Source organism: Nicotiana tomentosiformis, chromosome 12 (genome assembly GCF_000390325.3).
Source record: "Nicotiana tomentosiformis chromosome 12, ASM39032v3, whole genome shotgun sequence".
Taxonomy (NCBI): domain Eukaryota; kingdom Viridiplantae; phylum Streptophyta; class Magnoliopsida; order Solanales; family Solanaceae; genus Nicotiana; species Nicotiana tomentosiformis.
This window is the reverse complement of record NC_090823.1, coordinates 46,942,535-46,965,318: the sequence shown is the minus strand read 5'-3', so window position 1 is coordinate 46,965,318 and position 22,784 is coordinate 46,942,535. Positions and strand designations below refer to the sequence as shown.

The window sequence follows — 22,784 nt, the reverse complement described above, 5'->3', positions numbered from 1 at the left end:
ATTCTACACTTTCTCAAGGCGCACGACTACCCTACTAGTGAATTCATATGCTAATCGGCCACTCTTACTTCAGTTAAATCATCTCCTTTAAGAAACTTCTCAACCTCTACTTCTCCTACTTGACCTGCTAGTACTTCAACCACCACGAAATACTTCCCGTCATGTCTTCCCTCATACTTTGCTACCCAACTGCTGCATCAAATCGAAATGTATCTCTGTCGTACCTGAACCAATAAAATGCTACCAACTCTAAGTCTCTATTTCTCAAGCCATCAACATCAAAAATACCCATTCGCAACCACAATTACTACACAATCACTTACTCTTCTTAAGTACAAACTCATTGACAAGACATGAGAATTTAATTTGCCCCAAAATTTAACAACGTGAAAGATCCTTCAAAACATTCACACTCGAGACCGTACGTCATATCAAAATGAAAATCAAGCGCCTAATGGCCTTCCTTTACATTTCAAGGAAACACTTCTCGTCACATTCAAATTGTCTTAACACATCCCACAGTTACATCATACTCATCACAAAGCCATTCCACCGCTCATCGAGCCACGAATTCCACTCGTATGGGCATTACCGGACATGTGAGTCCAAATGTACAGGTTACAACTGAAGCTACCGAGCCAAAACTATGGTTTAAACCTGGCCTCAAGTCCTCCAGACTAACCCAAACCCATCACCAAAACACATAATACACATCTCGAACCTCGTTCATAAAATCACAAGCCGGCGATGCATAACTGATACCGAGCGCTCATATGCGCATATGAATGCGTGGAAGGAATTCAAAGAGTTATGTTTCAAGCTGAATCAATTTCGCACGATAGAATACAATAAAGTAAAATTTTCCTAAGGGTTCTGCAGCCTCTCGAAGATAAGTACAAACATCTCCGTACCGATCCGCAAGACTCTACTAAACCCGCTCATGACACGTGAGACCTATGTAACCTAGGCTCTGATACCAATCTGTCACGACCCAAACTAACCCATGTCGTGATGGCGTCTATCGTGGAACTAGGCTAGCTGACTCATTTCCAAAACAAACCGATATTTTTATTTCAAAGATAATTTCAATGTTATTAAACATAAAAACCTTCGCAAAGGAGTTCAAATCAAAAACAAGTACGTAAAAGAAAAGCCTGATATCGGGGTGTCGCTAGTCATGAGCATCTACTACAATCTGTCTAACAATATCAAGGCTAACTCAGCCTGAAAAATAGCTAAATACAACTAGAGGAAGATTAGAGGGAGAAGAGCAGGGGCTGCGGTCGCCAAGCAGCTACCTTGCTATCTCCGAGAAAATCTGCAACCAAAATAATCAACAACCGCTACCGTGTCCAGCTACACCTGGATCTGCACACAAGGTGCAGGGAGTAACGTGCGTACGCCAACTCAGTAAGTAATAACAATAAATAAATACTGAGCAGTAGTGAAGAGCAAATAAAGCATATAACGTTCTTATCAGGAAATCTCAGTAAAATACCACATGCTATTAAAATCAGGATTTGAATCAAAACATCTCGTTTAAACCCAGTTCCAGTAAAAATCATTTAAAGATATTTTTCAACAATTTTCAGACAGAGGAAAAAATGCAAAGGTGAGCAAAAATGATGAAGTCATAAACAGCCCCTCGATAAAAACATCACACATATACAGCCCCTCGGGCAGACCTCACAGTCACTCGGCATACCTTACAATCACTCTTGTCTCCCAGTCACTCAATACTCGGCACTCGCACTCAGTAGGTACATGCGCTCACTGGGGGTGTGTACAGACTCCGGAGGGGCTCCTTCAGCCCAAGCGCTATAATCTGCACGGACAAATAATGTGATGCACAGACAACTCATATGTTATAATAATAAAGTATGCTGCAGGCAGGCAGCCCCGATCCACACTCATCCTCACAAATCAGTCCATCGGCCTCACTCAGTCATAAACCTCTCAAGCCCCTTGGGCATTTCAGTAAAACAGGGCATTCGGCCCAAAACATTTATATATATCAAAACAGAGTCATAAAACTGAGTTATGCGGTAAACAAGTATAAACATGACTAAGTATAGATTTTTCAATCGAAGACAAATGAGAGGATAGTAAGAAAATCCCCTAAGGGTCCAAACAGCACTGGCGCGATGCCCAAACATGGCATTCAGCCCAATTTACAGAAACTCTTTCTAAAACATATAAGTATCATATAGTTTCATCAAAGTATGCAACTTTACAGTTGCTATGGGACGGACCAAGTCACAATCCCAAACAGTGCACGCCCACACGCCCGTCACCTAGCATGTGCGTCACTAAAAATAGTAGAATGATACAAAATCCGGGATTTCATACCCTCAGAACTAGATTTACGATTGTTACTTACCTCAAACCGGTCAAATCTCTAACCCGCAATGCTCTTGCCTCTGGACGCGGCCTCGAAATGCTCCAGATATATTCACAATCAGTACAATACCAGCAATATACGCTAATGGAATGAATTCCAATGGAAAAGCTACAAAATTAGACCAAAACCCGAAATTGGCTCAAACCCGGCCCCCAGGCCCATGTCTCTAAATCTGACAAAATTTACAAAACTAGATATCCCATTCACTCACGAGTCTAACCATACCAAGTTCATCAAAATCTGACATCGTTTGGTCCTTCAAATCCTTAAATTACTTCTTAAGAATTCCAAGCCCTAACCCCTACTTTCACTCCAAAACCCTACTAATTAATGATGAACAAAGCCATAGATTCACGAAATTTATACCATTATGGGTTAGAATTACTTACCCCAACGTTGCTCCTTGAAAACCTTCGAAAAATCGCCTCACTCCCGAGTTTCTCAAATCCAAAAATGGAAAATAAAGACAAAACACACAAGCTGTGGCTTTTTGCCCAGCACAGTTGCACCTGCGGCCATATGTCCGCTCCTGCGGAACCGCACCTGCGGTCGAATCCTCGCACCCATGAGAACCACTTAAGCCCTCAATTCCGCACTTGAGACCCCAGGTTCCGCACCTACGGGCTCGCACCTGCGTAACACTTCCGCTTCTGCGGAACCGGCCTAACTCTTCCTTTCCGCATCTGCGCTCAAGGCCTCGCACATGCGGGCTCACAGATGCGGCCAATTCTTCGCACCTGCATTCCCAGCTTTGGCCTTCCATTTCCACATTTGCGGCTTCCCCAAATGCACCGGCGACCTCGCACATGTGACTCCTCCTTCTGTAGGTGCGGAAATAGCAGTAGCAGCAGCTTCAGCTGTATTTTCCAAATTTGACAAATCCGTTAACCACCCAAAATCACCCAGAGGACCTAGGGACCTCAACCAAAAATACCAACAAGTCATATATCAACATACAAACTTAGTCGAACCTTCGAATCACTCAAAACAATATCCAAACACCAAATTACCCTCGGATTCAAGCCTAAGAACTTCTAAATTTCTAAATTCGGCAACCGATGCCGAAACCAACTAAACTACGTCCGAATGACCTCAAATTTTTCACACACATCACAAATGATACTACAAACCTACTCCAACTTCCGGAATTCCATTCCGACCCCGATATCAATTTTTTCACTACCGACCGAAATTGCCAAATTTCCAACTTTCGCTAATTCAAGCCTAATTCTTCCACGAGCCTCCAAATTACATTCCGGTCATGCTCCTAAGTCCAAAATCACCTAACGAAGCTAATGGACCATCAGAATTCCAATTCGAGGTCAAATGCTAAAGAGTCAAATTTTGGGTCAACTCTCCCAATTTAAAACTTCAACAATGAAATTCTTTCTTCCAATTCTATTCCAAAATACCTGCAACCCAAAACCGATGATTCACACAAGTCAAAGTATATCCTACGGAGCTACTCATTCTCTCAAACAACCGAATGAAGCACAAATGCTCAAAATGACCGGTCAGGTCGTTACACGTATATTTCGGTTGGTGAGAGGCCATTAGATGCAGATGTTCAGACTTTGGCTAATCAGTTGGTGAGGTTAGATGTTTTAGAACCCAGTCAGGTTCTATTTTTCACAGTCGCTCGGTCTTCTTTATATGAGCGCATCAGAGAGAGGCAGTATGATGATCCTTATTTACTTATCCTTAAGGACACGATGCGGCACAATGATGCCAAACAGGTTGCTGTGGGGGAAGATGGGGTTCTGCGAATGCAGGGTCGTATTTTTGTGCCTAATGTGGATGGGCTTCGTGAATTAATTCTTGAAGAAGCAGGCAGTTCCAGGTATTCTATTCATCCAAGGACCGCCAAAATGTATCAAGATTTGCGGCAATATTATTGGTGGAGGAGATTGAAAAAGGATATAGTTGTATGTGTAGCTCGGTGTCTGAATTGTCAGCAAGTTAAGTGCGAGCATTAGAGACCTGGTGGTTTGCTTCAGAAGTTAGAAATTCCTGAGTGGAAGTGGGAGCGCATCACTATGGATTTTGTTGTTGGGCTCCCACGGACTCAGAGAAACTTTGACGCACTTTGGGTCATTGTGGATAGGTTGACCAAGTCAGCACATTTCATTCCAGTGGTAGTTACCTATTCTTCAGAGAGGTTAGTTGAAATTTACATTCGTAAGATTGTCGGCCTTCACGGGGTACCCGTGTCTATTATTTCAGATCGAGATACACAATTTACCTCACATTTCTGGAGGGATGTACAGCGTGAGTTAGGCACGCGGGTGGAGTTGAGTACAGCATTTCATCCATAGACAGACGGACAATCAGAGCGCACTATTCAGATATTGGAAGATATGCTTCGCGCTTGTGTTATAGACTTTGGAGGTTCTTGGGATCATTTCTTGCCACTTGCGGAGTTTGCTTATAATAATAGCTACCAGTCGAGCATTCAGATGGCTCCATATGAGGCATTATATGGAAGGCGATGCCGATCGCCAGTTGGTTGGTTTGAACCGGGAGAGGCTCGGTTGTTGGGTACCGATTTGGTACAGGATGCCTTGGATAAGGTCAAGATTATTTAGGATCGACTTCGCAATGCTCAGTCTAGGCAAAAGGGTTATGCCGACCATAAAGTTCGTGATATTGCATTCATGGTTGGAGAAAAAATATTGCTCCGGGTTTCACCTAGGGAAGGTGTAATGAGGTTTGGAAAGAAGGGCAAGTTGAGCCCTAGGTATATCGGACCCTTTGAAATTCTTGAAAAGATGGGTAAAGTAGCCTACATGCTTGCATTACCATCTAGTTTATCAGCGGTTCATCCGGTGTTCCATGTGTCTATACTCCGAAAATATCATGGTGATCCATCCCATGTGTTAGATTTTAGCTCTGTCCAGTTGGACAAGGATTTGACATACGAGGAGGAGCCGGTGGCAATTCTAGCCCGACAAGTTCGCCAGTTGAGATCAAAGAGTTACTCTTCAGTTCGAGTGCAGCGGAGAGGTCAGCCTATTGAGGCAGCTACTTGGGAGTCTGAGTCCGATATGCGAAGTAGATATCCCCACCTTTTCACCACCCCAGGTACTTTTCTATGTTCGTTTGAGGACGAACGGTTGTTTTAGAGGTGGAGAATGTGATGACCCAAAAGGTTATCTTATACTTTAGAACTTGAATCTGCGCTCTTAAGCCTTAAAAATCTAATTTTTACCCTTCTCGATTTGCGTGCGCAGTCCGGTCAGGTTTTCGAAAAGCTTTTATGTTGAAAACTAATGAAAATAATAATTTTTGCCTTAAAAGTTAATTTTAGTTGACTTCGGTCAACATTTTTGGTAAATGGGCCCATATCCATGCTTTGATAGTCCCGGTAGGTCCGTATCGAATCATGGGACCTGGGCATATGCCCGGAATCGAATTCGGAGGTCCCTAGCGTGAGTTATGAATTTCTGATGAAAATTAAAAGTTTGAAAATTATTTGTTTTTTTAAGAATTGATTGATATTTTGCATTGTTAGTATCGGGTCCATATTTTGGTTCCGGAGTCCGATACAGGTTCATTATGAAATTTAAGACTTGTCGGTGAAATATGGTGAGAAACGGAGTTGATTTGACATGATTCGGACGTCCAGTTAAGAAAATAGAAATTTTAAAGTATTCTTGAGAATTTCATTTGATTTGGTGCTAACTTCATAGTTCTAGGTGTTATTTTGGCGATTTGATCGCGCGAGCAGGTCCGTATGATGCTTTTAGACTTATATTCATGTTTGGTTTGGAGCCCCGAGGGCTCGGGTGAGTTTCGGATAGGCTACAGGGTGATTTGCACTTAGAAAATCTGAGCTTTTTGCTGTAGCAGCTGTTCTGGTGTGCCTTTCTTCGCGTTCGCATAGGTAGTATCGCGAACGAGAAAGGTAAAATGGGGCTAGGGGAATTTTCTTCTTCACGAACGCGAAGGACTGGTCGCGAACGCGAAGCATTGGGGGTGGTTCACTTCGCGAACGTGATCTGTCTCACGCGAACGCTATAGTTTAAGGGACCTGGGGGAGGGGGGTCATGTTCTTCTACGCGAACGCGTCCACTGGGTGGCGAACGCGAAGGCTTGGGAGAGCTGCCTTGCGTGAACGCGTAGAAAGACTGGCAAACGTGAAGGCCTTAGGCTGCAGTGCATCGCGATCGTGACAGGCCTCTCGCGAACGCGATGAAGGCCTGTCCAGTGATTTAAAACATACTCCAAACACGTGTTTAAGCCATTTCATCAAAAAAAAATTCAAGAACCAAACGGGTAAAGGCGATTTTCAAGAGTCATTTTCTTCCCCAAAGTGTTGGTAAGTGATTCTAAACCATTTCCTTTCAATTACCCATTACATTTTATGAATTATCAACCTAAAATGTAGAGTTTTTATGGTAGAATTAGGGGTTAGGGTAGAAACTAGGGATTTCGGAAATTTGGGGATTTAGACCTCGAATCGAGGTCGGATTCCAAAACCAATTGTATATCCGGACTCGTCTCGGAATGGGTGTTCGGATTTTGTAAGTTTTTCCGTGATTTGAGACGTGGGTCCCACTGCCAAATATTTTAATGAATTTCGGATTTTATCTGAAAAATTAGTAAATTCATATGGAATTAATTCCTATGATTCGTATTGAGTATATTGAATTGTTTGTGAATAGATTTGAAGCTTTCAGAGACAAATTTAAAAGGAAAAGTTGTGGTTGAGTAATTGATTGGAATTTGCAAAACGAGGTAAGTGTCGTGGTTAACCTTGACTTGAGGGAATAGAACCCTTAAATTAGTTGTTATGTGAATTGCATGTGAACGGCGTATAGGCGAGGTAACGAGTGTCTATACGTCGTCAAATTAATTATTTGCCTGCTTACTTGAAAAATCATAAATTGTTTTAAATCATAAATTAATTATTATAATAATTATTTCTCTCCTATTTTTTGTCAAATATTAATTCTTGAATTCCTGCATTAATTGTTACATGCTATTTGAATTATGTGCCTTAATTGTCATTTGACATTTAGCATATTTAATATTAACCTACATATCTTCTCTCTGATTTCTATAATAATTTGCTATTTGCCTTTGTTTGTTTTGCAATTAAATCATAATTATTGTATGCTTGTTGTCTTATAATTTTATATTAATTGTTACATTTATTGGGGAAATTCTTCTATAAGAATTGGTAAATAAATATGTTGGAGGAGCGGGTTGTACGCCGCAACAGAATTAATTATAATGAATATATTGGAGGATCGGGTTGCACGCCGCAACAGACTTATTAAAAGTCCATATTGGAGGATCGGATTGCACGCCGTAACAGACTTATTAAAAGTCCATATTGGAGGATCGCGTTGCACGCCGCAACAGACTTATTAAAAGTCCATATTGGAGGATCGGGTTTGTAATGACCCTGCCAGTCATTTTGAATATTATAACCTCGTTTCCCCATTTACAGCTCAATTTATGTCTTGCAATTCATTTATGACTTATCGGGTTAGTTGGTTCGGGTCCGGAAGGAACTCGGAGTGAAATGAGACACTTAGTCTCATAATTGAAAACTTTAAGTTAGAAAATTGGACCGGATATGGACCTATGTGTAAACGATCTCGGATTTGAGTTCTGATGGTTCTGTTAGCTCTGTTAGCTGATTTTGAACGTAGGAGTGCGTCCGGAATGTGATTTGGAGGTCCATGGTAGAATTAGGCTTGAATTGGCGAAATTGGAAATTTGGCGATTTCGGTCGGCAGTGGAAAATTTTGATATCGGGTTCGGAATGGTATTCCGGAAGTTGGAGTAGGTTCGTAGTGTCATTTGTGATATGTGTGCAAAATTTGAGGTCATTCGGACGTGGTTTGGTTGGTTTCGGCACCGGCAGCCGAATTTGGAAATTTAGAAGTTCTTAGGCTTGAATCCGAGGGTAATTTGGTGTTTGGATGTTGTTTTGAGTGATTCGAAGGTTTGACTAAGTTGGTATGTTGATATATGACTTGTCGGTATTTTTGGTTGAGGTCCCGAGGGCCTCGGGATGATTTCGGATGGGTATCAGGGAGTTTGGAAGTTGGAAAATGCAGCTGGAGCTGTTGTTCTGGTGTGTTCGCACCTGCGGATTGGGAACCGCAGGAGCGATGATCGCAGATGCGTGGGGGTCTCGTAGATGCGGAGATGGAGGCCTGGGGCTTGGTTGCAGATGCGAAGAGTAGATCACACCTGCGGGCTCGCAGGTGCGAGGAGGCTGCCGCAGGTGCGAAGTCTGGTCGGTTAAGTGGAATGCGCAGGAGCGCACCTATGTCTGCAGATGCGGAAGCGCAGGTGCGATGAAGGGCTCGCAGGTGCGAAAAACCTGGGCAGAAACTATAAATAGAACACTTCGCGATTTTTGGTGCATTCTTCACCATTTCTATCTGGTTTTGGAGCTTTTGGGAGAGATTTGAAGAGGGGAATCAAGGGGGTTTTATTGAGGTAAGTTACTTGAGCCCTAATACTTGTATATATGGTGATTTTCCGTTGTTTAATCATGGTAATTAGTGAAAATGAGGGGTTAGGGCTTGGAAGTTTTGGAGAGTAATTTAAGGATTTGAAGGACCAAACGATGTCAGATTTTGATGAATTTGTTATGGTTAGACTCGGGAGAGGACAAGATTTATTATTCTTCCATTTTTGACTGATTTCGAGATGTGGTCCCGGGGGCCGGGTTTGAACTAATTTCGGGTTTTGGTCTAATTTGATAGTTTTTCTTGTGGAATTCATTCCATTAGCGTATATTGATGGTATTGTACTGATTGTGAATAGATTCGCAGCATTTGGAAACCATGTCCAGAGACGAGGGCATCCCGGAGTAGGATTTTTATGTTGTTAAGGTAAGTAACAGTTTTAACTCTGACTTTGAGGGTATAAACCCGGAGATTTGACATCACGTGATTGTTTGGAAGTAATACCCATGCTAGGTGACGAGCGTGTGAGTGTGCACTGTGAGGGATTGAGACTTGGTCCATCCCATGAGGCTGTGAGGCCTAATGGCTATTATCTGTGGTTATGTGTTTAATTATTGTTGAACTTGTTTGCCTTCATGATAGAGATCATGCTTAGGCTTTATTCATGTTCACATTATTTGTACACAGTCATAGAAATTATTGTACCTGTTACCTCAGTCTCTATTATTCGCTAATATGCGGTGATACTTGATGTGGGTTGTGTTCCCTTATTTGTTGGTGATGATGAGGCTAGTGAGGTACATGATTGAGTGAGGCCGGGGGCCTGGTTGTGAGGATATTAATATCATAGCACGTGAGTTGACCGTGCGGGTCCAGGTATTGATACCATAGCGTGTGAGTTGTCCGTGTAACATGTGAGTTGTCTGCGTAGCACGTGAGTTGACTGTGCGGATCCAGGTATTGATCTAATGGCACGTGAGTTGTCCGTGCTTAGCGCTTGGGCTTTAGGAGCCCCTCCAGAGTCTGTACACACCCCCAGTGAGCATAGAGTGTTGAGTGTTTTGAGTATTGAGTGCTTAGTGCGAGTGATGAGTGATAGAGTGACACTGCTGTGAGGTTGTATTTATTTGTGTTGTTGCTACATTTATCTGTTAAACTTCTTTGTGGCATTTACTAAGATGGAATTTACCTGTTTATTTTTTAAAATTGTGAAAATAAATAATTGGACTGTCTTACTTTGCTCTTCATTATTGCTCAGTTCCTTAGTTATTTCTGTTACTTGCTGAGGTGGTTGTACTCATGCTACACCCTGAACTTTATGTGCAGATTCAGGTGAGTTAGAGCGTGGCGATCGTTGATTTCAGGCCGTCTATCCGTGGATATTGCAAGGTAGCTGCTAGCGTCCGCAGGACCTTGTTACTCCTTTTATCATTTCTTCTTTTGGATTGTATTGACAGTTAGACAGTTTCATTTCTTAGTTCATAGATTTAGATGCTCATGACTTAGTGACACCCCGATGTTTGGGGCTTGTTTTCGTATTTCAAAAATTATATTTAAAGTTGATTTAGTTTATGAGAAATTCAAATGTTGATATGTTTTATTAAATTCTTTTAATCCGTTTAATAGAAATATTTTGGGAAGTAGGCTTGCCTTGTAACACGATAGGCGCCATCACGACCATGGTAAGATTTTGGGTCATGACAAGTTGGTATCAGAGCCTAGGTTACAAAGGTCTCACGAGTCATGAGCGAGTTTAGTAGAGTCTTGCGGATCGGTACGGAGACGTCTGTACTTATCTTCGGGAGGCTGTAGAACCTTTAGCAAAATTTCATATTCTTGGATTCTTATCGTGCGTTCTGTGTATTCTAGTAACTAAACATCTGTATTTCATTCGATCACAGATGGTGAGGACTCGTGCTACCGGTCAAGAGGGTCAGCCACCGGTTCGGGCTGCAAGAGGCCGAGGCCGCAGTAGAGGTCATAGTAGGGGCAGAGGTGCAACCCGTACAGCAGCTGGGGCAGTACCTGCAGATCCACCGGTTGTCCTAGAACAGGACCAGATTCCAGTTGTTGATGCACCAGCTCAGGCACCACCTGTGCCTAGTGTGATTCCTGGCCTTCAGGAGGCCCTAGCTCAGATTCTGACAGCGTGTACCGGCCTTGCTCAGGCGGTCTCTATTTCGACGGCCGCAGCCACTTCTTAGGCTGGGGGAGGCACTCAGACTCCCATCGCTCGCACACTTGAGCAGGTTGTTCAGGGACTTCAAACACTGGAGGCACCACCAGCCCAGCCGGTTGTAGCTGCATAGGATTATGTGGTTCCTGCTATGCCTGAGGATGATCAGCGTAGGTTGGAGAGATTTAGGAGACTCCAGTCACCACCTTTCAGTGGCATAGAGAGAGAGGACGCTCAGGATTTCTTGGACATGTGTTAGAGGATACTCCGTACTGCTGGTATTTTAGAGACTTGTGGGGTCTCATTCACTACCTTTCAGTTTTCTGGGGCTGCACTCAGATGGTAGGAGACCTACGAGAGGTGTAGGCCTATTGGCGCAGCACCCCTTACTTGGCAGTAGTTCTCGGTTCTTTTTCTGGGGAAGTTTGTACCTGAGTCCCGTAGAGAGGAGCTGCGCAGGCAGTTTGAGCAGCTTTGCTAGAGTGAGATGTCTGTTACACAATATGAGATGTGGTTCTCCTAGTTAGCTCGTCATGCGGTCTGGTTGGCTCCCACAGACCGAGAGAGGATCAGGAGGCTTATAGATGGCCTCGATTTTCAGCTTCGATTGCTTATGACCAGGGAGAGAGTATCTGGGGTGACCTTTGATGATGTTGTCGACATTGCTCGACAGATTGAGATGGTTCGAGGCCAGGAGAGGACTGAGAGTGAGGCTAAGAGGCCTCATGGTCAGGGTGGTTTCAGTGGTGCTCCTCAAGGAGGTCAGTTTCAGCAGGACCAGTTTCAGCAGAGTCAGTCATCATTCAGTGCCTTGCCAGCACACAGTTCTCATTATGCCCCGCCCGCTCAGGTATCATCGGGTAATTCTTTTGGGCACCAGGAGCAACAGTTTCGTCAGAGGAGGGGTTGTTTCGAGTGCGGGGATTTTGGTCACATTGCAAAATATTGCACTAGGATGTTGGGTTGGACTCCGCAGCAGAGTACTCAGCCTCCGACTACAGCACTAGTTACCTCACCACCCGCCCAGCCAGCTATGGGTTGCCCGAGAGGGGGAGGCAGATCAGGGGGTGGTCAGGCCCATTTCTATGCCCTCCCAGCCAGGCCAGACGCTATTGCTTCAGATGCTGTGATTTCAGGTATGTTCTTCTGTTAGACTCATTCGAGGACGAACGTTTTTTAAGAGAGAGAGAATGTAACGACCCGGCCAGTCGTTTTGAATATTATAACCCCGTTTCCCCATTTACAGCTCAATTTATATCTTGCAATTGATTTATGATTTATCGGGTTAGTTGGTTCGGGTCCGGAAGGAACTCGGAGTGAAATGAGACACTTAGTCTCATAATTGAACATTTTAAGTTAGTAAAGTGGATCGGATATGGACCTATGTGTAAACGATCTCGGATTTGAGTTTTGATGGTTCTGTTAGCTCCATTAGGTAATTTTGCACTTAGGAGTGCATCCGGAATTTGATTTGGAGGTCCATGGTAGAATTAGGCTTGAATTGGTGAAATTGAAAATTTGGTGATTTCGGTCGGCAGTGGAAAAATATAATATCGGGGTCGGAATGGTATTCCGGAAGTTGGAGTAGGTTCGTAGTGTCATTTGTTATGTTTGTGCAAAATTTGAGGACATTCGGATGTGGTTTGGTTGGTTTCGGCATCGGGTGCCTAATTTGAAAATTTAGAAGTTCTTATGCTTGAATCCGAGGGTATGGTGTTTGGATGCTGTTTTGAGTGATTCGAAGGTTTGACTAAGTTGGTATGTTGATATATGACTTGTCGGTATTTTTGGTTGAGGTTCCGAGGGCCTCGAGATGATTTCGGATGGGTATCGGGGAGTTTGGAAGTTGGAAAATGCAACTGGAGCTGTTGTTTTGGTGTGTCCGCACCTGCGGATTGGGAACCACAGGTGCGATGATCGCAGGTGCGTGGGAGGTTCGCAGATGCGGAGATGGAGGCCTGGGGCTTGGTCGCAGATGTGAAGAGTAGATCGCATATGCGGGCTCGCAGGTGCGAGGAGGCTGCCGCAGGTGCGAAGTCTGGTCGGTTAAGTGGAATGCGCAGGTGCGCACCTGTGTCCGCAGATGCTTAAACGCGGGTGCGATGAAGGGCTCGCAGGTGCGAAAAACCTGGGCAGAAACCATAAATAGAACCCTTCGTAATATTTGGTGCATTCTTCACCATTTCTATCCGATTTTGGAGCTTTTGGGAGAGATTTGAAGAAGGGAATCAAGGGGGTTTCATTGAGGTAAGTTGCTTGAGCTATAATACTTGTATATATGGTGATTTTCCGTTGTTTAATCATGGTAATTAGTGAAAATGAGGGGTTAGGGCTTGGAATTTTTGGAGAGTAATTTAAGGATTTGAAAGACCAAATGATGTCGGATTTTGATGAATTTAGTATGGTTAGACTCGGGAGAGGACAAGGTTTATTATTCTTCCATTTTTGACTGATTTCGAGACATGGTCCCGGGGGCCGGGTTTGAGCCTATTTCGGGTTTTGGTCTAATTTGATAGTTTTTCTTGTGGAATTCATTCCATTAGCGTATATTGATGGTATTGTACTGATTGTGAATAGATTCGGAGCATTTGGAAACCGAGTCCAGAGACGAGGGCATCCCGGAGTAGGATTTTTACGCTGTTAAGGTAAGTAACAGTTTTAACTCTGACTTTGAGGGTATAAACCCGGAGATTTGACATCACGTGATTGTTTGGAAGTGATACCCACGCTAGGTGACGAGCGTGTGGGTGTGCACTGCCAGGGATTGAGACTTGGTCCATCCCATAAGGCTGTGAGGCCTAATGTCTATTATCTGTGGTTATGTGTTTAGTTGTTGTTGAACTTGTTTGCCTTCATGATAGAGATCATGCTAATGCTTTATTCATGTTCAAATTATTTGTACTCAGTCATAGAAATTATTGTACATGTTACCTCAGTCTCTATTATTCGCTAATATGCGGTGATACTTATTTGTTGGTGATGATGAGGCTAGTAAGGTACATGATTGAGTGAGGCCGGGGGCCTGGTTGTGAGGATATTAATACCATAGCACGTGAGTTGTCCGCGTAGCACGTGAGTTGACCGTGCGGGTCCAAGTATTGATACCATAGCGCGTGAGTTGTCCGCGTAGCACGTGAGTTGACTGTGCGCATCCAGGTATTGATATGATGGCATGTGAGTTGACCGTGCAGATCCAGGTATTGATATGATGGCACGTGAGTTGTCCGTGCTTAGCGCTTGGGCTTTGGGAGCCCCTCCGGAGTCTGTACACACCCCCAGTGAGCGCAAAGTGTTGAGTGTTTTGAGTATTGAGTGCTGAGTGTGAGTGATGAGTGATAGAGTGACACTGCTGTGAGGTTGTATTTATTTGTGTTGTTGCTGCATTTATTTGTTAAACTTCTTTGTAGCATTTACTGAGTTATGGAATTTACCTGTTTATTTCTGTTTATTTTTTTAAAATTGTGAAAATAAATAATTGGACTGTCGTACTTAGCTCGTCATTGTTGCTCAGTTCCTTAGTTATTTATGTTACTTGCTAAGGTGGTTGTACTCATACTACACCCTGCACTTTATGTGCAGATTCAGGTGAGTTAGAGCGCGGCGATCGTTGAGTTCAAGCCGGCTAGCCGTGGAGATTGCAAGGTAGCTGCTAGTGTCCGCAGGACCTTGTTACTCTTTTTATCATTTCTTCTTTTGGATTGTATTGACAGTTAGACAGTTTCATTTCTTAGTTCATAGATTTAGACGATCATGACTTAGTGACACCCCGATGTTTGGGGCTCGTTTTCGTATTTCAAAAATTATATTTAAAGTTGATTTAGTTTAAGAGAAATTCAAATGTTGATATATTTTATTAAATTCTTATAATCGGTTTAGTAGAAATATTTTGGGAAGTAGGCTTGCCTTGTAACACGATAGGCGTCATCACGACCATGGTCAGATTTTGGGTCGTGACAGGGTTGCACGCCATAACAGACTTATTAAAAGTCCATATTGGAGGATCGGGTTGCACGCCGCAACAGACTTATTTAAAAGTCGACATACATATATATATATTGGGGGATCGGGTTGCACGCCGCAACAGACTTGATTAAAATGAATATATTGTGAGAGCGAGTTGCACGCTGCAACAGAATTGAATGTGAATATATTGTGAGAGAGGGTTGCAGGCTGCAACAGAATTGAATGTGAATATATTGTGAGAGCGGGTTGCACGCTACAACAGAATTGATGGTAATGATAATTGGTTATGACTGCTGAGTTGGCTTCAATTATTATAAACGAGTTACCTGATTTATTTCTATTATTGTTGTTGTTACTTATATTGCGTACAGAAAATGTAAGTGACCCGCCTTAGCCTCGCCACTACTTCATCGAGGTTAGGCTCAGCACTTACCGGTACATGTGGTCGGTTGTACTGATACTACACTCTGCACTTCTTGTGCAGATTTTGGAGTTGGTCCCAACGGCGTACCATTGACTTGCTCGGATTTTAGCTACTCAGAGGAGACTTGAGGTATAACTGCACGGCGTTCGTAGTTCTGAAATCCCCAACTTCTTTACTTTAGTTGTGTGTTTATTTCCAGACAGCTTTATTTTATTCAGACATTTATTTGTATTTATTCTAGAAGCTCGTGCACTTATGACACTAATTATGGGATGGTATTTAGGCACCATTGTTTATTTATGTATTATTCACTATATTTTAGACTTTACTTCCGCAATTGTTCTTTGTTATTAATAAATTTAAAAATTATTTTAAAAATCGATAACATTATTCTAACGTTGGCTTGCCTAGCAAGTGAAATGTTAGGCGTCATCACGGTTCGAAGGTGGGAATTTTGAGTCGTGACAGATGTAGAAGTTAATTATACAACAGAAGGATTCCCTTGTCTAAACAGAGTTTTTTATACAAAATTCTGGACTAAATTACTCCAAAAAGACCCCCAAGGCAAATTATATGGACAAGATATTTTGGATAATATTCAGCAAATATTGGATGAATACAACATCCAAAAAGAAGATAATACAAGAATTTTAGAAGATTTAAGTCCTTTCAAACAATTAGCCAGACAGCTACAAATGAAGAAAGGAATAATGACAAAATCAGAAATGTTGGCTTCTTATATGCAAGAAGTAAAGAAGGATTTAATGAAAAATCTGGAAATAGAAATCCCGGATGATATTTCAGTAGCATCAACTGGTAATACCATGGAAACTGAAGGAGTCATAGCAGGAGAATCTCAAGAAGAAGAAGAAACAGAAGTAAATCTTCAAGATGTAGAAAATTTTCTACAACAACTCCAAAAGCATGCGGAAGAATCTTCCACCAGCAAAAACAATAAAGGAAAAGATAAAGCATGAAGAAGACTGAAGACCCCACCAGCAAATTATTGGAATAATAAAACAGAAAAACTTTTATAAAGTTATGGGACCTAATACTTTAATAAAGCAGATGGGACAAAAGGAATCATCTTGAAAAACTTGATTACTTTTTTTTTGTCGGCCTTTTTAACTTTTTAGTTTTGTTTTTTTTGGTTGAAGACTTTATTATATAAAGAGTCATTAGGTTGTTAAGAGAAGCAGACTTTAGCCAAACGTTCTGCCCTCTCTCTAAGATAGCCCTCCCTCTAGAATCCTCTTGTAAATCTCTCCCTCTTTGTAAAGATTTTATTTTGGTAATAAAAAATCCAAAAGGTCACTTGGCCACAATCCGGTGGTCTCAGGTATTTCTTCTGTTCTCATAGTTAATATAATAGAATTACTCATTTAGCCTAAATGATAGGCTAAATACTTAAGTGTTAAACTTAGTCATACTAGTCTACTTTGTTGGCATGCTTAGTTATTAAGAATTACTATATCAATCCTGATGGAGTTCTACGGTTAAGAACAGTTACTAATTTTGACAGTAAACCCTGGTTATGGAAACATAATCGGTAGTCCTCAGTTGACCCGTTAAGCCGATGGATAGGCGCGAAAGGGTTGTGAGGAGGACCGTGGTTTAGGGTCTACTGTTGAGATTGTAACTAGCCAGGGCTCGTGTTCTTGTAATTTAATCCTGAAGCTCCGTTGGAAGCGATCCTTTATCCCCTTGGTACTAAGTGTATAGTATATAAGCTATATAAGATGTACACATAGTATAGTTTATATATATATATATATATATATATATATATATATATATATATATATATATATATATATATAGTATAGTATAGTATATATATATTTTATATATATACATATATAGTATAGTGTAGTATATATACTAAGTGTATAGTATAGAAGCTATATTCGATGTATATATATATATATATATATATATATATATACACATACATAGATATAGGATATAGTGTCCATATAAAAGTAATTTTAAAAAACACATACACACACACACAAATATATATATATATATATCAAATAAGTATTAAATATTATTTATTTAAAAGCTATTTATATAAAGTGTCACGACCCGAAATTCCCACCTTCGGATCGTGATGGCGCCTAACATTTCCTTTCTAGGCAAGCCAATGTTACAATAATATTATCTATTGTTAAAACCATTTTTAAATTTATTAATAATCAAAGAACAAATGCAAAAGTAAAGTCTGAAATGTAGTGAATAATCCATAAAAATAACAGTATCTAAATACCATCCCAGAATTGGTGTCAGAAGTGCACGAGCTTTTAGATTAATACAAATAAAGGTCTGAATAAAATAAAGCTGTCTGAAAATAAACACACCGCTAAAGTAAAATAGACGGAGACTTCAGAACTGTGGACGCCATGCAGTTATACCTCAAGTCTCCTCTAGTAGCTGAAATCCGAGCAAGTTTATGGTACGCCGCTGGGACCAACTCCAAAATCTACACAAGAAGTGCAGAGTGTAGTATCAGTACAACCGATCCCATGTACTGGTAAGTGCTGAGCCTAACCTAGACGAAGTAGTGACGAGGCTAAGGCAGGTCACTTACATTATCTGTATGCAATATTAGTAACAACAACAATAATAGAAATAAATCAGGTAACTCATTTATAATAATTGAAGCCAACTCAGCAGTTATAACCAATTATCATTTCCATCAATTCTGTTGCAGCGTGCAACCCGTTCTCACAATATATTCAGATTCAATTCTGTTGCAGCATGCAACCAGCTCTCACAATATATTCACATTCAATTCTGTTGCAGCATGCAACCCGCTCTCCCAATATATTCCTTTTAATCAAGTCTGTCATATATTTATTTCAATCAAGTATATATATAGACTTTTAAATAAGTCTGTTGCGGCGTGCAATCCGATCCCCCAATATTGACTTTTAAATAAGTCTATTGCGGCGTGCAATCCGATCCCCCAATATTGACTTTTAAATAAGTCTATTGCGGCGTGCAACCCGATACCCCAATATAGATATATTTACTTTCATTTCCGTTGCGGCGTGTAACCCGTTCTCCAATAAATAACACGTCCAATGAGAAATTATTAACCATCAAGGCACACAATAATTATAATTTATTTATGAACAAACAATGGCAATAACAATTTATTTTGGAAATCAGGGAGAAAATAGACTGTTTAATATTTAATATGCTAAATGTCAAGTAGCAAATAGTGGACATAATTCAAATAAGCATGTAGCAATTATTACAGGAGTTTAAGAATTAATATTTATCAAAGAAGAGGAGAGAAATAATTATTATAATAATTAATTCATGTATTAAACACAAATTTAGGTTTTTCAAATAATTATGCAAATAATTAATTTGGCGACGTATAGACACTCGTCACCATGCCTATACGTCGTTCACATGCAATTCACATAATAAATAATTTAAGGGTTCTATTCCCTCAAGTCAAGGCTAACCACGACACTTACAACGCTTTGCAAATTCCAATCAATTACTCGACCACAACTTTTCCTTTTAAATTTATCTCCAAAAGCTTCAAATCAATTCATAAACAATTCAATATACTCAATACGAATCATAGGAATTAATTCCATATGAATTTGCTAATTTTTCGAATATAAATTTGAAATTTATTAAAATATTCGACAGTGGGACCCACGTCTCAAATTCCGGAAAAACTCGTGAAATCCGAACACCCGTTCCGCTACGAGTTCGACCATACAAAAATTATCCAATTCCGATATCAAATGGACCTTCAAATCTAAATTTCTCGTTTTTGGAAGATTTTAGAAAAATCTGATTTTTCTTCCATAAATTCACGGATTCATAATATAAACGAGTATGGAATCATGAAATATAATCAATATAGGATAAGAAACACTTACCCCAATATTTCCCGTAAAAATCGCCCAAATATTCGCCTTAACGAGCTCAAAACGACTAAAATGTGAAAATAATATCAGACTCTTCGATATATACACTGCCTAGGCATTTCCGCACCTGAGGTGCCTGGGCTTGCACATGCGAGCTTGCATCTGCGAGAAAAATCTCGCATCTGCGAAATGGGGCTGCCTTCCGCTTCTGCGGACGCGCGGGTGCGAGCAAGTTTCCGCACCTGCGGACCTTTGCCCAGCCTGCCCAGGCCGCTTCTGCGATGGAAGGCTCGCTTTTGTGAGCTCGCACCTGCGGTCAAAAATCCGTAGGTGTGATTACAACAGAAGGCAAAATTTCTGATTTTGCTTAAGTTCAATTCTTGATCCGATTTTAATCCGTATCACTCTCGGGGTACTCGGGACCCCGTACGAATATACCAACAAGTCCAATAACATAATACGGACTTACTCGGGGTCTCGTATCACGTAAAACAACGCTGAAATTACAATTCACTCCCTGATTCAAACTTTGAGTTTTAAACTTTTCAATTTGCAAATCTCGTGCCAAAACATATTAAATGAATCCGGAATGACTTCAAATTTGGCACACAAGTCATAAATGACATAACGGAGCTGTTCAAATTTTCAGAATCGGATTTCGGCTCCGATATCAAAAAGTCAACCCCGTGGTCAAACTTGAAAATCTTTAGCCTTTAAATTGCTAGTTCCGTTAAATGGTCATAACTTGAGTTAGGAACCTCAAAATTAAATTCCGGACATACGCCCAAGTCCCAAATCACGATACGGAGCTACCGAAACTGTCAAAATACTGATCCTGGTCCGTTTGCTAAAAATGTTGACCAAAGTATGACCAGTATGACCAGGTGTTGGTCAAATATTGACCAATTTCCGACCGAAATCGGTCAAAATTTTTATTTTTTTGATGTGGGACCACTATTTCCGTTGTTAGAAATATTTTTGTTGACTTTTGCGACCAATTTAGCAATTTTCGATCGATTTCGGTCGGTATACCTTGGACGAAATATGCTAGTTTTCTAGTACTGAATTAAAGACAAATATAATACGTACTTAGATCATTTGCCTTTGACTTGCTATAAAAAGAGAGAACGCATCTTTCTCTCCACGACTTCAGAAGAATTTATCTATTCCGCTACAAATCTAGTATCCTAGGAAACAAAGTGAATCACAATGCTAAAACAATCCAAAAAAAGAAAAAGGACATATAAGAATGATACTATTGTGAATCCTTCTGGAAAAATCATTTGTTGATGATTTCTATTAACTAAAAAGTTGAAGACTAAAAAGAATGCTAATTAATATCCACATGATACACAAGAAATGGAAATACATAATCTTTTTGTTTATACCTCTTTTATACTAGATTCAGATGAAACAAAATCTCAAGAAACCGGAGACGACATACACCTTACACCATTATGAATTATCCCCAAAAATAAAAAACCAAAATATAGAGACTCGTTTAATCATCGTCCATTGCATCTGAAATCGCATGTCCGACCAGCGCACCACCCACCAGCCCTGCACCCAAACCCAATCCTACTCCCATCGCTCCAAACTTGTTACCCTTATTATTATTTGGTTGTTGGACTTGCTGCTGCATTGGAGGATTATATCCATACCCTGGTGGGGGTGGATATTGATCATATCCAGTAGGTGGATACCCAGGAGGCGGCATTGCGGTCGGATATCCACCATATTCACCATATCCAGGAGAAGAATATCCTCCTGGATGATGTTGGTGGTATGTCATTCCAGTTGATGACGTACCACACCAAACGGGTGGCATATGAGTTTGTGGATAGCCAGTGACAAGTTGGTGGTTGACATGTTGAGTCCCAGCTGGTAATGCAGGATAACCATTGATATGTTGGTTGTGAGCAAATTTTTTTCCAAACTTGTACGCAAACTTTACGGTACCTTTAGGTTTCCTAGTCCCAGCAGTGAAGACCTGATATTCAACAATCCTCTCAGCACTGCCTTCGTCGTTTGAGGTGGAATCTGTAAAGAGTTCTTGGATTGGAATAGTGACAATGCCGATATCCTTATCACCAAAAAAACGATTAGATCTAAGGCGAAAGAAAAGGGAAAGATCAGGCTTAGTAAGGGAAGGCTCATCCAAGGTAAATTTCATGGGGTAATTCCACCTGGGACAAGTGCCACCCTTTTTGTCTACAAATGACTTTTTCTTGTTTTTGGCGTAGCCAAAGATGGACACTTCTACATAGACATCCATAGGATAAAAAAGATTGACATTTTTAATGCCATCGGCAGAGAGCACCGTGATATCAAATGGACGCCATTCCATTGTTGAAACTCTTGAGATATACTATTGGATATATCCCCAAGAGGTTCAGGGAGAAATGGTAATTGAAAGAGAATGTTTAATCTCTTCTTCTTTAGATGTTAAAGGGGAAAGGGTGAGCAGGAGCGATTAACTCACGACCGTAAAAATTACCGTTAAAGGAGGAGAAGAAAGGAAGGTTTTGAAGAGTCCACTCACAAATGGAGTTGTATTTTGGACCTTTAATTTAATTTGTTTCCCGACATTCATACGCTCTTATTTATCGGTTTGAGAAGAATGGACTTTGGTTGTTCAGATACTTTCTTTTATTCTTCAGTAATATTATAACCTTCATTTTCCTAATTTTCATTTTTAAATTGAACTGGCTCAAATGATTACGATTTTATTATCACGAGTACACTTTTGGCAAAATTGTCACTGCCTTTGGCTTACATATGTCACGACCCAAAATCCAACTAGTCGTGATGGTACCTAACCCAACCCGCTAGGTAAGTCAACTTTCAATTATCCAATTTCAATAAATAATTATTAAAGCAATTTAAGTAAATAATTATCTTAACCCTATACATTCCCCAAGAACTGGTAGTACAAATCATGAGCTTCCAAGAATAGAGTTTACAAAGCGGAGATGAAATAAATACATAGTCTATTTGAATAGTACATAAATAGAGCTTTAATAAATCTAAGGCTACCATGAACAAGAGTCAGCTACAACAGGAACGCAGGTACATCTTCAAATCCGGCAACCGTCAAGCACAGAAACAACAACAGCCAATATCTGCACGTAATGTGCAGAAGTGTAGTATCAGTACAACCGACCCCATGTACTGAGTAAGTAACAAACCTAACCTTAGGTTGAAAGTAGTGACGAGCTTTTACCAAGGTCGGGTAAAAAAACCAATAGTTCACCGCAGTCCATAACAACGTAAAGCCAATAATATAAGAAGTAAATCAGAAATAAAATACTCAGCTAAATCATGATTTCTAAAAATAGTTCTTCCCTTTCAAGTACATCTGAAAAACCCAAATCGTTTACCGAAATTTTTAAAAATATGAATAAGTTTGAAAGCAATAATTTTTCCAAAATCTTTTCAATAATAAATGAGATGTTTTATTTTCTTTCCAGATAACCCGTGTAAAACAAATGCA

General features: G+C 40.7%; 1 protein-coding gene across 1 annotated transcript; it reads right to left on the bottom strand.

Annotated features, from left to right (window-relative positions):
- Positions 1-20,559: 20,559 nt before the first annotated feature.
- Positions 20,560-21,719, bottom strand: LOC104086959 (protein SRC2 homolog). The gene has a single exon (XM_009591323.4). The coding sequence runs from the start codon at positions 21,636-21,638 to the stop codon at positions 20,793-20,795; it is 846 nt and encodes a 281-aa protein (XP_009589618.1). The 5' UTR covers positions 21,639-21,719; the 3' UTR covers positions 20,560-20,792.
- Between the last annotated feature and the right edge of the window lie 1,065 nt (positions 21,720-22,784).